The following is a 16,440-nucleotide window of genomic DNA, read 5'->3' as shown; positions in this document are numbered from 1 at the left end:
GGAGTTCTGTTCCTCTTTATACTCCTTAGCCACAGTGAACAGCAGTGGAAGAAGGCAAGCTGGGTAATTTATGCACACATGTGCCTGCTAGCTCCTCTGATGACAGGCCCGGGAGGAGGGGCACATGATGAATGGCTTTCCATCGGGGACCTCCTCACAGCCACCATGATGTGGGTAAAAATGGAAATTGCTCTCTTTCACCGTCATTACATCAGTTTAAAGCTTGTGTGGGCCTCCAGAACATAGTCTAGTTGCTCCGCGTCTATGACATTTCTGGGCGGGTGAAGTTTTCCATATTTAATTAACAGCTTTAGGAGTGTAAATACAATCATTAATTAATCTCGTGTCCTTAGTTATGGCTTTAGTTCATAAAACTCATGTAGTTCATTTATTTATACATTATTTAGCATTCCTATCCCGGGTTAATTGTCATTTATGCCAGAATTAAAATAATAAAAAATGGATACGTAAATATTTTTTAAAACATAAACAATAAATAAATAACCTAAGATATTCACTGAACTGGATTATTGTTCCACTTGTAATAACGGTAGACCTAAGTTTAGTGCATTTTTTTTTCTACGTATAAGACATGAAACAAAGCGCTTAAAATGTCGCAAGACGATTTGTGCTTTGTATTTAATATTACAGGGTTTATTATTAAATTATGTCTAATATACTAGCCTACTTATTAATTTATGCAATTAAGATTGTAGCCTAGTTCAGTAGCCTATATTGCCTAATTCGTTACCTGCGTATATTGCAAAGTTGCCATTTGGTCCAAAATAATTTTTAATTTTAACAATATAAAAGCACTGTTGCAAAAGGAAACAAACACGTTTTTCATTATTCGTCTCGCAACAAAAGATCAAAATAGCGTTTGTTATGTTTTTGTCCTTATGCGTTATGCCAGACCTAGACCTTGCGGCTTCATTATTTTTTGGGGAGTTCCTTTATTTTTGCAAGTGCTAAATGGAGCATTCAATAAAGATTTTTCTTGTTTTCCCTTTTGGTTACAATGTTTTTAAATGAATTATAATCGTTAATATAAATTTATAGTTTCATAAATAATTTCCAGTTTAAATGTGTTCGCAAATGGCTTGTCGAGAAAAATTATTTGGTGAGCTCACATAAAAAAACCCATAGATCGATAGATGGGCCTAAATATAAAACACAAATTTTGTTTTGACAGTTTTAGACTACTCTGAAATTTGACAAAAGGGTGTACTTTGTGTATCTCTAAAAATCTCGACAAGCTGATAGAGAAATATTTTTTCGTTAATTCACTTAAAAAATTAAAAACTGGTATTGGCTGATCTATAGCAAATATTAACACAAGTGTGTAAAATAATATAACACTTAAAATGTTTTTTTTTTTTTTTTTTTACGTTGTAGCCTGTTTCCTGTAATATTTATAAAAACAAAACACTCTCAATATTTTCTATCTTCTATAGCGTTTCTCGAGCATATGTCATTGTCCACAATAAGCCTTTGACGGCTGCAGATATAACTTACAGCAAACGAGCCTGTATTACAAAACAGTCTTGTTCAACAAAACCACAATAATGCACGTTCAGAATTCAGCAGAGCTGTTTAGATTCTTAAGAGAATATAAATAGCCTTTATGGTGAGATGATGAACTGACAATATGATATTGTTATGAAGTTGAATAAGAAAGCGAATACCGGTTGTGTTGTTCAACTAAAATTTGTGCTGAAAACATTTCGTCTCTTTATAAATATGAAAAAAAGATGATACGTCCCATTAATTAATTTAACGCAGTTCCGTAGGATGAAATAACTTGGAAGTTCATACATTTGTTTTTGTATTTGTAAATAAACTTTAAATTTTTTTTAATTCATAAAATTCAATACATCAGTAATAAAATTAGGCTGAAATTATTTCAAACGTGTTTTGGCGTCATACATTAAAAACTTTCAATATAGGCTGTCTGCTGGGTCAGCCATTAAAAAAAATAAAACAATAAAATCTCTCAGACACCGACGAATGCATTCATAATTTGAACTCTTATTCGCAGTTAAATCATTTAGCAGAACTGTAAAACCTGAAAACGGCTACAACCTTGGAAATGACATGATTTGTATTTAAAACGGCAAAATCAATATACTTGAATTACAGAGTTTAGTTTGAGTTCAGGTTTGGTGATGTTAAGTTAATGAATACTGAAGACAGAAATATGGAACAGAATCGTTTCTTATTTTCCAGAATACATACAAAAAATACCAATTCTCTCTCCGTGGTGTACATTTGAAAAATAATGGCAATTTCAAATCATGTGGACAGTTTGGGATTTAAGAAACAAACATGCATGTAAATTATCTTCTTTTCAATGAGACATTAAATAATAACGAACAATACAATCATAGCAATTCCAAATCAACATCCAACTGAAGACCCCTATTTTATTAGTACTCTAACATGTGTTTCACGTTATCTACAGAGTTCAATTCAAATGTAATGCACTTTTGAGTTGCTCAAATATTTTCATTTGTATTATTGTCCGCTTTAAGCTGACATAAATAAATACAGTGAGTCCACGGATCCAGTCCTTCAGTGGCGCGATGATATAAAAGTCTTTATATTCAATCTTTAGAATCTATAAATTTGAACAAAGTCTGTGTTTTTTTGTTTGTTTGTTTTTTACTGGTATCCAAGCGCTGATGCTGTGGTGAGTCTTTGACCGTACAGTGCATAGGGAGAGTAATAAGGACCGGTGGCGGCAGGCACCGGGACAGGTGCGCCGGGAGTAGGCAACGGACTCTTTGAATACGGGTGATAGCGGCTGCTTAGTCCTAACGCGTGATGCGGGCTCCTAAGTGCCAGTGTCCCGGGGCTCCCAGGGGCTCCTGAGTGCGGCATGTGCATATGGCACGCCATAGCTGCGGCGGCAGCATTAGCTAATGATGATGAACTGGGATAACCCGATATCAACTTGTCGCTCCCGGTGAACGCGGTGTGCGTCCGCAGGTGGTTAAGAAGTTCTTCGGAGGACGAGAAACGCTTGTCACAAGGTCCGTTAGCTGACACCCAGTTACACACATGCGGTAGAGGGTCGTTGGGCAGTATGAAGCCATAGGGATACAAAGGGTGTCCACCAAAAGATGGCGGCGAGGAGTGAACGCCGTGCAAAGGGTGTGTGGGGTACATGAGTTGATATCCGGACTTCAAAGCGGAGTCGTGTGTGCAGGAGGCTCCTGCTGCACTAGCTAAGTGGCTGGCACAGTGGTAACTCAAGCAATAAGGGTCTCTACAAAGGCTAGCAGACATTATGGATGGAGGGGATGCCCCGGCGAGGGGGCTTGAGCCAGCTTTACTGCAGCCCAGCGAGCTGGCGAGCTGTGCATTGACCAGACTTCCACCGTGGGGCAGGAAGTGTTGGGGATAGCCGGCGTAGGCCCCTGCTAAACTCCCAGGGTACGTCATGCCAGCCGGGGGTAGAGGGAAAACAGTCTGGCCGGGTTTGTACGGAGAAACGGGAGCTACAAGTCCTGACCCCAGGACGGAGGCTGAGGAAGAGGTGACACACGAGGAATCCGACGTCGCTGCTTTGGATCCTGATGTGGTTTCCTGGTGCTGGTTGACTTCCACGTTAATTCCCGCACAGCTCACGCTTATCCGACTGTGGCTGACGCTGGTCGGAGCAGATCCATCTGAGGAGCAGTTTTTATTACAATCAGACTCTTTCTTTTCATCTCTCTCTCCCTTCCCGTCTGACGGCATCGGGGAAGCCGAAGTGCAGGAATTCGGGCTGCCAGTCCTGGGAGTGAACGGCTGGCAGGTGGCGCTAGGCACACGGAAACCAGTCTTCTCTCCGTTAGACACCGCAGAGGACGAGTCCTTCTTATCCGCTGGCTTTGAATACGGCTTGAAGCTGGATTTGTCTTCCACGCCGATGTCGCTCATTTTTAAAGGACCAGATTTCGATTCTTTCTCGCTAGATCCGTTTGATGTTACCGAGGAGAGTTTGGAGGAGGGTGGAGGGTCCGGTTTACCGATCTGAGAGCATGTTTGCGCAAGAAGAGCCAGAGGACTTTTCTTGGCGTCGAGCTGCGAGGATAGAAAAAATACAAGATTTAGACACCTCAAATGTGTGCAAGCGCAATCGTTACGACGTATATATCACAATGCACAACAAATAAACTTCACTACGCGACTCGTCTCTTCCGTTTGGCCGTTTTACGCGATCCGAGAATGTGCGCATCGCGCAAAATGGGCTGAAATAGTAAATAAGGCTACCCGGTGCCAAACGCGCGTTTACAGTCTAAGCTGAATTAAACGGAAAAGTCGGTCAGAATAAAATAAGATGTTAGCTATAAGGTTTTATTAATTTGATCATTTCTACTCCGCTACGTCTAACCCAAGATTACTGTAATGTCCCGTCATTTCTCCGAGAAAAAGAGAATGCGGACTTGTACTCATAAAATACACGAACATCTTAATAAAAACGACGAATTCGCGTCTTACCTCAATCGGACTGACTGGGGTGGATGGCAACGGCTGAAGATATTCAGGGTGTAAAATGTGTCCTGTGCGTGCAGTAAGCATTTTCAAAATCTTTATGGGAAGTCGGTTAGCTTGCCGTAAAGGGTCCGAAGGAGGGACGGAATGGAGAAACGGCTTGCTGACGACCGCGGAGTTGTTATTCCGAGAGCTGCTGCTGCGGCTTTCCCAGACTAGATCAGTATCACTATTTCTTGAAGTAGAAGCAGAGGGCGATGTGATCATGACCCAATTCTCATGTATTTTGTTGGTATTTCATTTATCAGATTCATAAATAAAAACTACGCCGTAATCTTCTTTCGAATAGGAGAAATAAAGATAAATAGTATAATCCGTCTGGAGCAGAGCGCGAGGCTATCGCAGATCCGGAGCCGCGTTTGACACCACAGGCATAGCGCGCGTTCTGTCTCTTCCCGTAGGTCCGTGCGCTTGTCTTTCCTAACCAAGAACTGGTAGAAATTTTCACTTCAAAAGGAGCTGAATTAGTCCGAGATTAAAGCCCTTGCCGCCTTCCAATCAAATGGGACCCCGAGGTGATTGGAGGGTCAAGGGGATGTGACGTCCCTCCTTCTGCAAGCGCCTCTATTTTGACAACTTTGGGGAGGAGATTTTGCGTAATATGTAGGTTGCCGTACACGCCGCTGCCTCAGTCAAAAAATGAGTTTTAACCTGCTCGTTATTCATTTTCACAAGCAGATTACCTTGGATTTGCCATCGTTTTAAAAGATTAACTAAAAAATTCCTCTCATGGCTTTACTCTTTGTCTCGTTTGTATGGTTTTATAAGAGTAAGCCACACTTTTATTCCATCAACATAAAGAGAAATAAGAGATTAAAGTTTTTTTTAAATACACCCGTTTGTATGAGGGACTACATTTTAGGAACATCTAACCTTTTAATAGGCTACCTTTTTGTATAAAATGAAATCTAGTCATCTTCTTCCAAGATGTTGTGTGCGTTTAGTCTTTTTTTTTTTTTTTTTTTACAGTTACGCCAACCTTATGCGAGGGGGCTGAAAAAAATCAAACCACAAACACAAGATCAACGTGTAGTGTTTGAATTCCCCAATCAGACAAGCGTTGACAAAGAGCAGACCAATGCAGTGATAGAGGGATGTGAATGTCACATGTTTTCAATATAATATACACCGCCCTTCTATTTCTATCCCCACCCCTCCGTCAACTGTCCATTCTGCTCGACCGCAATCAATCAGTTATTTGTCAGTTGCTGTCAATCCTTTTCTTACTTCCCGTCAGCTTTTGAAGCTGATTATGTGCCGCGAGTGATGGAGAAAAGGGCAAAAGCAGCATCCTCGAGAAGAGTCACTTAATTTGAGGGGCATGTAGTTTCTCTGCTTTATTCGGTTTGGAAAGGTTTTTGTTCAAAACCTGCGTTAAGATAAGAACCTATTCCCAGTGTTTAGCTTATATTAAATTGAGGCAATAACAGAAAATCAACCACTCATTTATCCTATAGGCTACAGTTGCCAAGTAAAACAACCCAGTTTTTTTTTATTATTTTTTAAGTACTTTTGACGTTTTTGGCCTATATAAATATGAATAATGAATATGCCATATAATTATTTTACTTCTAAAAAGTTCTGAAACAACACGAGGCAAATAATGATTTATTTATTTTACTTATAGGCTATAAAACTTGTAAGATAATCTTTTTTATTATTATTATTAACCAAGCTATTGCATGCTGTAAATTGCCTGTTGTCATATTTTACATTCATTATCATTTGTTTAATTAATTATTCATTTTGTTTTAACTTATTTTCTTCTGCAAGTACATACTGAATTAAAAAGAAACAAGTCTGCCTGCATGAGCAGTAAGACCTGTTTTAAACATGCTGAGACTTAAGTTTCAGACAGGTGTACATGATAGCTACTTCAAATTGCATTTTCCTCGTCTCATATGCAGTTTCAGGTTTTTCCGGATTTATGTTTTTCACCAATGTGAACTTCGCTAGTATCATATTGCTTCAGGCAAAACCCAACAAAACTTGAACCCACTTGGAATGTTAAAAGAGACGAGAATAGCCTACAATAATAATAAAAAAGTCCAGACAGTTTTTCCATTCATGTCAACAAAATTTTATTTACACACAATAAAATTATTCACTTTATTTGACAATACCAAAAGACATAAAAGAAAGAGAAATGGTCTGTCAGACCTTTGAGAAAAGAAGTTTAAAATGCCTTGAACTATTCACCGCTGAGACGGCTAATCAGTATTGAGGCTCCGGGGCAATCGGGCAGCTTTTCAATGCGCATTGCCTTTCATCTCTCACTGGATGGAGGCGCTCAATTAAAAGCCTATCAGTTTGTAAGTAAATCAACGCCTATCAAAGTTGTCACATCAAACAAAACGATTATTATTGCAACCCGCCTCCACCATTAATCTCTTTCTGCGGTAATCCGCTTGACAGGTCATCTAGGAGAGCAAGAAAACCTGGAGTGGACAGTCGTCAGCCTGAAAGAAATGTATTTTGTTGGAGTATCTCAGACACATTGAAACAGATAACGCTGATCTATGACAAACAATAAACTTTGCTGGTTTGCCCTATACTTGGCAATTAAATCCTTAAATGCGGTTTTATTTAATACGCTTAAATCTCTATACAAACATCTCACCCCCTCTTCTTCATAAAAATAACACTGCTCAAATTTTCCAAGTACATCTAACTTTTAATTTTTTTTTTGTAAAAGCCTATAAACCTATATAAACGTGAGGTAATTATTCATCCTATCTCACGCTCTCCCTCTCTTTCAAACACACACACACACTCTCTGTAAAAATCAATATTTACTGATTGCATTTGTTTTTTTTTTTTACGTTTGAATTATTTAGCCATATAACAGACAGGCCTTGCTCGAAGATATGCACATAGTTTGCTTATAATTTTGAAAACCCTAGATTGTCGATTTGAAACAAATAGGAAAAAAATATATAATTTAGCAGCCTTTTCATCCTTGTAGCAGGCTACATTAACATTACATATTTGTATACGTTTTTGAAAGTGCAAATAGTGGAAAGACTGCTGTATCACTCCCTTCGCAAATACACCACAGATTCAAACAGACAAGTGTTGGCTATTTTATTTCTTCAGTATGTAAAGATGTTTGACTGTTTTCTGCACAAGCTGTCAGCGCGTGACACACTGCGTGAGTTATTAGGGCAGAGAAGGGTAACCATAAATTTCCAGCATCGGGTAAAAATTTTGTTCTTTATTGTCTGCATGACGAATGAGCATGACATATTACCCTTAAATTGGAACATATTTTTTTTGGGGTCATAATTCATATTATTTAAATGTAAATGTATTTTCATATAATTCATATCGTCATGTTTATGCATGACTAAATATAGTCATTTACAGAGCTGCCTAAAGCAGCCGAAAACACTGCAAAACATTTTCTGTAGTCAAAGTTGAGGACATTACGATTTATCAAAATAAACAATAACGCATTTCACACTGACCCCCCTTGAAAGGGTTGCAGACATTAAGTGGCGAGTAAAGCAGCTTTGTCACATAAAGCAACACAAAATACAGCATTTATTATATTTTTAGTGCTTAGAAAAACTCACATAGCCTAAGTACACTGCGGAAATTCAACCAACTCGTATTCCTTTAAAAGGAAAACAGCTTATTTTGCGTAACGTTAGGCTACAGAGCGTTTTAGTCCGTTTCCTTTCTTTCGAAGCATCTATAAAAATAACCAGAATTTAAAAAACGGCTCTTCCTTCACAAACATTAAACATGCATTACAAAGCATCTCCTATCATTAACTTTGGTAAAAGAGACCACAATGAACCACTTTACCTGAAATTACACAAACGCGCTCCGATACGACAGGTATGAACATTTACAGCCTCAATCCTTTTATTTTCTATAAAGATGATCATTTAAATACATTTCCAATGACGTCCTACGAAGCACATTTTAGCAGCCTAAATAAGCAAATAGCCTACTTTATTCTAGTGCGCTACCGCGAGCATAAGATACGAGATCCTACTTGTCTCCTGCGCTCGAGCGCGCGTCCAAAACTTCCGCCTGTGGGAGGAGCCGAGCTGACGTCATGGCGTTTGTGCGTCTCTCATTCTGCTTGTCCTGTGATACAACGCTAACAATAAAGCTTTAATGCGTTATTTTAACTCAAGCGGTTATATGAGCACACGAATCAAACAGTTAAATTTGATTATCGAAATTATAACACAGTGAAATATGACCTTTGAGTTATTATACGTTGTGTAACACTTTAAACATAGTTTACAAATTTGCCCCAACTTCCAGTGATTAAAACTCTTACTTTTTCAAACGAGAGCTGTGTGTTTTGCTAGCAGTAATGCTAATTTCATGGAAACATCCTCGGGAAGATGTTATGAGCAGCTGAAACAGATTTGAGAAATTGAACAGTGGCGCGTGCTTCCGTGCTAGATCAGCTGACACGAGCACGCGGAAGAAGTAAAGCTTCATTCAGAGCGTAGTTTAAAAGTTTCTTTTGAAAACATAAAGAGCACGTTTCAGTCTTATGAGCTGAAAAACTTTTGTGGTGGTCCTCGTTTGAGTCTTCTTTCCTGCTGAACTGTCATTTGACTACAATGGCATACAACGAGTCAATGGTTGTGGTGAATGGAAGTCAGGTGAGTGAAATGCTGCAAACACGTTGTCCTGTGACCTGTGTTATGTATTCGACCAGAAGACACCAACACCACAAAGTGTGCGTTTCTTTGTTTGTTTTTTGTCAAGTCATGCAGTGTCATGTAGGTAAATATATTTTCTGTGTCGCGAGACAACTCTAGTCAAAAGTTTTTTTTACAAATATTTATTATAAATTGTTTAAATTGTTGTTGACTAACATAATAAAAGTGGTTTTATTCACAGAATAGCTGTATGTGAATTACTAATAGCACCAAATATATTTTAAATCTTCATCAGTTCAGTATAATGTTTAAGAGAGTCTATTTCTTGAAAGAACAATAATTCAGAGTACCAGCTGTGCAATAATACTTATATCTCTTCCTCTCTCTGTTGCATTGATGCAGGTGTCCTGCATTGGGCATGATTGGGAAGACATTGCAGATTTTCTTGGGGAAAAATATGGAGAAGTGGCAAGAAGATTAGATCTCAGCTTCAACCAACTGAGGTAAGTTACTGTTTGTGTCTGAATGTAACTCTTAACAGGCCGTGATAATAGGAGGTCTGCGATGATGGGAGACAGCGATGACAAGTATGGCACCTATTATGCACATGCTAGATTCCCATATGGATCTGAGGAGGGAGAGATATCATTTTTCCCATAGGTTTTGCAACAGGACTATTGCCAACATTATCCTCTCAGGAAAGACTGAGAATCATCATTATAGGTAGTTTTTGTTTGCATCATCATCATGGTCTGCACTTTAAAGTCTTGACTGCAGATGTTGGCAATGCACATAAAAGAATTCATATATTTTGCTATTCAATGTGTAATATTAGGCTCACGTTGGTTGAGAGCCCTTGTGTGAAGGATGTTTCTATCATGTGAAACATTCTAGAACATTGTCATAAATGACAGGATCTTAACCGCATACAACATCTGACTCAATCTACCTGTCGCGCATACAGTCACACCTCTGCATTAAGTGCAATCTAATGCATGCATTATGTGCATTACGTCGTAAGCCGTGTCATTGAGACATCAGAGAACGGAAAGCGGCGTGCCATGCTGTGGCCAGATAAAAAGCCTGATCAATAAATTTGACATGTTAATGCTGAGCAAATAGAATAAAAGATTCCATTGACAGGACACGAAGAAGCACCTTGTGGCAGCTGGGGAGGGGGATGCCATTTCACCAGCAGGACTAGCAAAGCTGATCTGACAACTAAAAGAGAGGAGATGATGGTTATAAGGTGCCTTTGTTTCAGACTTCTTTTCTTGACCTGTCAGGCCTTGAAGGACTCTGAATGGGCCTCTTTTTGTCATGTGAAAATTGTCGTCTTGAGGCAGTTATCTGTGCTGAAAATGTGGATTCTTCCATTTAATTGATTCGCTTTGCACTGGAGTCTGTCACATTAATAATTGCCAAATCCTGTGCTGCTTCAATGTGTCGCACATAAATGTACGCTTATCGGCGCATTAATATTCCTAATGAGCATTTTTGACTGGCGACCTGGGTGAAAACTGTAGAGCCCAGAACTATCGATATTCAGGTGTAAAATATTGTCTTTTGTCACATACATAATATGGTCAGCTTAACATATACGTAAATTGTATAAAGTGCTATAAGGACAGATGTACTTGTCTCTTCAGTCTTCATTGGACATCTACACCATGTATTCTTAAAGGTAGTGGTTTGTCTTGATGTTTGTTCTTTAATGCAATGCTCTTTGCGTCAGTTTCTTCTGTAATATTTCCTAATAGTTTCACCATACACATAGAGAAATATGCAGCATTGCTACAGATAAAAATACTTGCACTATGGTTTATTGCCTTTGCTGAGCCATTATGCTATCATCAAATCTTTTATAACGTATGTATAAGATAATTACCAGAATAGTTGGGAACATCGATAGGCAATTAATGGGAATGCTTCTAGAACAATGTAGTGTTGATTGTCTTTCCATTAAAACACTGCAGGATTTACTTTATCGATGTAGTGACGTGTACGCAGAAGAGTGAGGTTTCACCACTTATGTTTTAGAATAACACCAGTCTTGTTCACTTAGAATCACCCTGCCAATAAAGATGATTTTTGGCAACAGGGCCTGTCAGCAGAAAGCCTCCCTCTCTGACATCTGTATGTACATATCAAACGCAGAATGCCAAAGCTGGCTCTGAAATCATTTACTTTTTTACCATTTCAAGGAGCCTTTGAGTAGAACAGAAGGTTCTGTCACTGAAGCTGCTTTGGTCATATGCTTTGTTGGGGTTAGGGTTACATTCAGTGTGAAATTTAATTTTATAAAGAGGCATGTGATCAGAATAAAGTGAGGATGTGGCCTACAGTCAGGATTTCACTACTGCTTCTGCCACGTTCACACAAAGACCCCACAGTAAGAAGTTAATAGACAGACATCCTGCCCTCCAGCATGAGGACTTAAATATGTGAACATGACAAAGTGATGGAAAGGTTCTTTTGTTGTCCTCAGGGCTGCCACAAGACAATCTGGGTCATCCAGAAATGAACATTTATATGGGATGTCACGGTAGTTGGCTAGTCATCTAGATTGACTACTTTTAGATTCTTAGATTTTATTTCTTTTTTTAGCAATAGTTTGCAAGGTAAATCCCTCTGATTAAATTTTAAAGGGGTACTCCACCAAAAAATGAAATTTGTCATAATTTGCTCATTTATTTTTTTCTTCTGTGGAACTAAAAGAAGATATTTTGAGATGTCTCTTTTTTTCGTACCGTAGAAATCAATGGTCTCCATTGTTGTTTGGTTTACAACATTCTTCAAAATTTATTTTTTTTATGTTCCACAGAAGAAAGTCATGTATTTTAAGAACAGAATTGTATTGAATTGAATTGTATGCAACATTCATGGCAACACATTGGCCAAATATGTATACTGGTTGTAAAGTTAAAAACAGTTAAACTTTATAAGGTTCCTCTTTGTCCAGTTATTTTTAATGATTTGTCCTATTTTAGCATCCTCCCTTAGAATTGTGTGTGATTTGGGGTGAGGTGATCCCAAAACAAGCCCTATTCTCTCCTTATTTAAAGGATAATTCACTCAAAAAATTTTATTTACTCACCCTTATGTGGTTTCAAACTTCTATGACTTCATTCTGTTGAAAACAATAGAATATATTTTATAATGTTAATTTTTATATACTATATAGTAATATTTTGCAATGTATATATTTTTGAATGAACACATACTGCTTTTGTCCATATAATGAAAGTCAATGGGATTCAAAACAACACCGTAAGGAATAGACAATTCTATTGTATTCCCCAGAGAAAGATATACGAGTTTTGAAATGACCTGAGAATTAATTACATAATTTAAGTTAATTTTATGTATGCAATTCAAAATTTAGATGTGCCAAAGCTCAGACTGCCCAATTTAATGAAAATGTATCATTAAATATTTTGTTGTACGTTATGGATTACATCATGATATTTTAAGTGCTCCCTGTAAACATGAGTTAATAAAGTCAAAAGTTCAGTCATGATTTTTTTGAGTTACTATTTTGAGAACTTTCAAAATGGAATTTAGATGTTCAGTAAGACGACATGGTAATCACAGTGATATACCACAGCCCAAAACCATGTGCACCTATGCAGGCTGTGTTACCTGATGTGAGAGGTGTCAGAGAGAATCTCTGCGAACACATGTGAAATCACATTGTTTATCAGACATTTCACAAGGTGCCTTTTGTGTGGTTTTAACGTTGAGTTGGTATGAAGGTGAAACGGTATCTTTCTCAAGACTAGCCATGAAAAGGTATTAGAACATAGACATGAGTACTAATCCCAGGTCGGGGTTTGTGGTCAAAGTGTCCCTTCCAGTGTCCTAGACATGCGTGGCTTTGTGGTGAGTGGGTGGTGAAAGCAAAGGGAATGTTATTGTCTTGTCTGGTCCTGTCCAGATGAGGGGTAAGCATGATGCCCCTCAGTCATGCAGAGGAACAAAGCGGCCTTGAATTCCGACAGTCTGTCTGTCATCAGATTCGGCATATTACGCCACCTTACATATGAGCCAACAGCCAAATCAAGGAGAATATATTTCAAAGGGAAACTGTTATAAGTTGTATAAAGCTTGAATGTAAAAGCCAAGCATCCAACAGAATTTAAAATGATGCTCATAACTGCACAGCTGGACCCAAATTCTTGAAATTTGAGATGGTTAGTTATCATCCAATGCGTAAGAGTTTCCGCATTAACTCGCACAAAAACACGCGCTCACCTGCGTATATTTCTTGAAGGCAAATCAAATATGCTAACTTGCATTTTCAAATGGAGCCGCTTTAAATGTAGACAGCCTGTCACAATGAGATGCAAGTAGTCGGATGAAAACGGAACAAAGACAACAAAGTACGGTGGCTGGGTATACCGAGAAATGAAATATAACCTTGTATTGACTGTCAGCAATGTCGTTTTATATTCATATCTAAAGAACATTATAGTATTACACTCCAGCTCATGCTTCACTCATCTGTCTCTCTTCATTCGTCATGGGCGAGACTTTGTCTTTCAAGCCCCCGCGCGCCAACACCAGAAGGCTCATGTTAATTGACAAATGAGAGCCTGCGACATGAAGTGCTCCCTCAACATCAGAGCAAGGTGGAGTCTCCTTTTTGATGGGGTATTATTGGCATAAGCCAGTAAAATGCATGGCTCTTCGCCGAAATGAGAAGTGACAACGGTAGAAGGGCCTGTCATTGTCTTCCGGGTGTGTTCAATCTGCAGCTGTGCCAGTATGTAGATAAAATGTCAGTTAAGAGTACGAGGGAGAAGCTGTCGAATTGAAGTCGTCAAATCACTTAACCCACAGAGTGTATGGAAATTGATGCTTTTGTGGAAATGAGAATTTTCCATATCTGATCTATCAGGCTTATTTAGCACTAATATTTGGGAACAGCCCGAACTGTTTGGCTTGCATTAGAAGACGATGCTGCGTTCTTTTAGCCCTGTCTGGTTTGTTAGATGGGCGCAAGTGGCAGAAATGGAATTTATGCATTTTCATTCAGGGTGCCGCTCTTATAAATCAACTATGAAGCAATAAAATCTCATTTAATTTCTCCGAGCAAATTTGTACCTGTGATTGCTTCAAGAAAGGATGGGCTGACAGGCGAACTTGTGAGAATACAGAGAAACCATTTTGGATGCATTATAGTTGACGTGTTTGTTACTTGCTGCTTTGCTAATGGATAATTTAAATACGTTTAGTGTGTGGTGGTTGTGCGTCTTTGTTCCACTTCAAAGATATGACCCACTTATGCTAAAGGCAATTTTTTTAAGGTCAAAGCAAACATGACTAAGCGAAAGGGAGAATTTCTTCTTAACCAAAGGGTGGAGTGAGATCTTGACCGAAATCACTGTATTTGTTTTTGGGCCTGATTTGTAAGCCTCATTATGATTTATGCATTTCTATCTGTTAGTCATCACTTTAAAAGTTCAACTTTAGTCGGACTACAGCAGTAATTTGTGTTTATAATATGTCATGTAAATGTTTTAGTCTGACTGAAGTCACACTAGACCCTTTTTGGCAAAGTTGGACTAACAGACCTAGATAATTGTGGATTTAGATGATTGTGGCTTGGCTTCAACCCTCATGTATACACACATTTACACATGTTTCAAAAGGAAAAAAAACAAGTGTATTTAATCTTCCAGTTATTTGATTATCTTCGCCATGTGTACTTGGACTCGACTATACAAGATGCACTGTAGCTTGCTTATAACTTTCTCACTGCCATACCTCTATTCTCATGTGCTATTTACTTCCAGTTATCATTCATCTTCACAGTTTTTCTGTTTTAACAGCAACAGGAAGGCATGCCCTCATCTTGTCTTGGTATTTCCAGCCGTTTCTAATGTAGATGGCCTTAACTTGAGGAGCCACACGTCCGTGTCTCTCTTGCGTGGCAGTTTTTCCTGCTCTTTGTATAAACAGAGCTGTGCTTGATTGCCCCGGGAAGAATACAATTCAGTTGATGTGCAGTATCTCTGCGGCTGCCAAAACAGGCACCGTCGTCTGTCCGGCCAACGAGAGGGGAAAATCATCAAGTCCTACCAAATTAGTTTTGAAAAGTTCTTGCGGGCAAATCATGCTTTCTGTATTTTGGTTAGATGACAATCTTGTATCTGATAAAAAAACATTTTTCTTCCACATATTACTGCCAAACCGCAGCAATGTGGTATTCGTTTAGAAGTCTGTCCTTCTGTCCCGTCTGGATGGCAAAAGTTAAGGCGCAGGTATGAACGCACAGACTGACGCTAGTGTTTGGACTTGAACCGCAGGCTTAAGGACCCACTAAATGAGAAAAGCTTTCAAGATGCTTTCTGGTACATGTTGTTATAATGACATTCATTCATTTCTAATTCAACTTTCCAGGAACATTCCGTGTTGAGTGGTGGAAAGGTCTCCGCTTTGTCAAACGATCACTAATCACCCTGTGCTTATCTCACAAATCACCTAGATTGTAAATGTCAGTTCTGACTGCTGACTTGTGTACTTTGGTTTTGAGAAAATACTCTCAAGACTGCTGCTCTGACATCTCATATAAATGAATGGCTTCATTGTTGTAGATGTTTATTCCACAAAAAGATCTAGTTAAGTATGAAATGATTTTACGTGGCTTTCCAATATCATCTTCACCTATCGGAAATGCCAATAAATGTTTTGCAGTTTGATGCCAAAACGCATTCTATTCTGAGCATAAATTACTGTTCTGCTGTTACGGTGCAACAAAAGAGCCCTGATGGCAAAATAATTATCTTTAAATCATTATCAGCCAAATATCTGTTTGGACGCGCTGAACGGCCCATCCAGGCGCTTCTCAAACTGTCGGTCTTGAATGGAAGGGAACGTCTTTATGTTCTCTTTTTGTTCAAATTAAATGTATATTGGGCATGGGCATCATTCTCTCTATAACTGCATCCCTGTTTTATTGTATACCCGAAGACGGATGGTGTGCCTGTGACATAGTGATTTACAGGCCCTCAGTTTTCTGTGGCAGGGCTTTAGAGAGGATAGCTGACATCCAGCCAGCACTTTGGAGGGGTAGAATAAAAGCTGACGTTTTATTGGCTTTAAGGAAGAGAGAATAGGAAGGCCGGTCACACAGGGGAGAATAATAGTTTCTGTACTTTATTTTTCTCAGGCCCTGCCAGCTGTCACAGAGCCCCCCCAAAAAACGGAGGGGAAATTTATAGGGTATTATTTAGAGACATGTCAGCGGTAATGACTACAGCTATGA

The 16,440-nt window shown here is 38.8% G+C and overlaps 2 protein-coding genes across 2 annotated transcripts in view; one reads left to right on the top strand and one right to left on the bottom strand.

The window, feature by feature from the left end:
* Positions 1-1,387: 1,387 nt before the first annotated feature.
* On the bottom strand, positions 1,388-5,039 carry LOC306882747 (zinc finger protein 503-like). The gene is made up of 2 exons (XM_079437602.1): positions 4,486-5,039; positions 1,388-4,068 (listed from the first exon to the last, which is right to left on the bottom strand). Exons 1-2 carry the CDS (start codon positions 4,744-4,746, stop codon positions 2,662-2,664), a joined length of 1,668 nt encoding a protein of 555 aa, XP_079293728.1. The 5' UTR covers positions 4,747-5,039; the 3' UTR covers positions 1,388-2,661.
* Positions 5,040-8,624: 3,585 nt separating this feature from the next.
* Positions 8,625-16,440, top strand: part of LOC306882604 (leucine-rich melanocyte differentiation-associated protein-like) — a 305,855-nt gene continuing 298,039 nt past the window's right edge. Inside the window, exons 1-2 of the mRNA XM_079437331.1 lie at positions 8,625-9,170; positions 9,573-9,673. Coding sequence (XP_079293457.1) covers positions 9,129-9,170; positions 9,573-9,673 — 143 coding nt within the window. The 5' untranslated portion in view covers positions 8,625-9,128. The remainder of the gene's footprint in view (positions 9,171-9,572; positions 9,674-16,440) is intronic.

The sequence above is a fragment of the Barbus barbus genome (genome assembly GCF_936440315.1).
Source record: "Barbus barbus genome assembly, chromosome: 16".
Lineage (NCBI taxonomy): Eukaryota > Metazoa > Chordata > Actinopteri > Cypriniformes > Cyprinidae > Barbus > Barbus barbus.
This window is presented reverse-complemented; position numbering and strand designations above follow the sequence as displayed.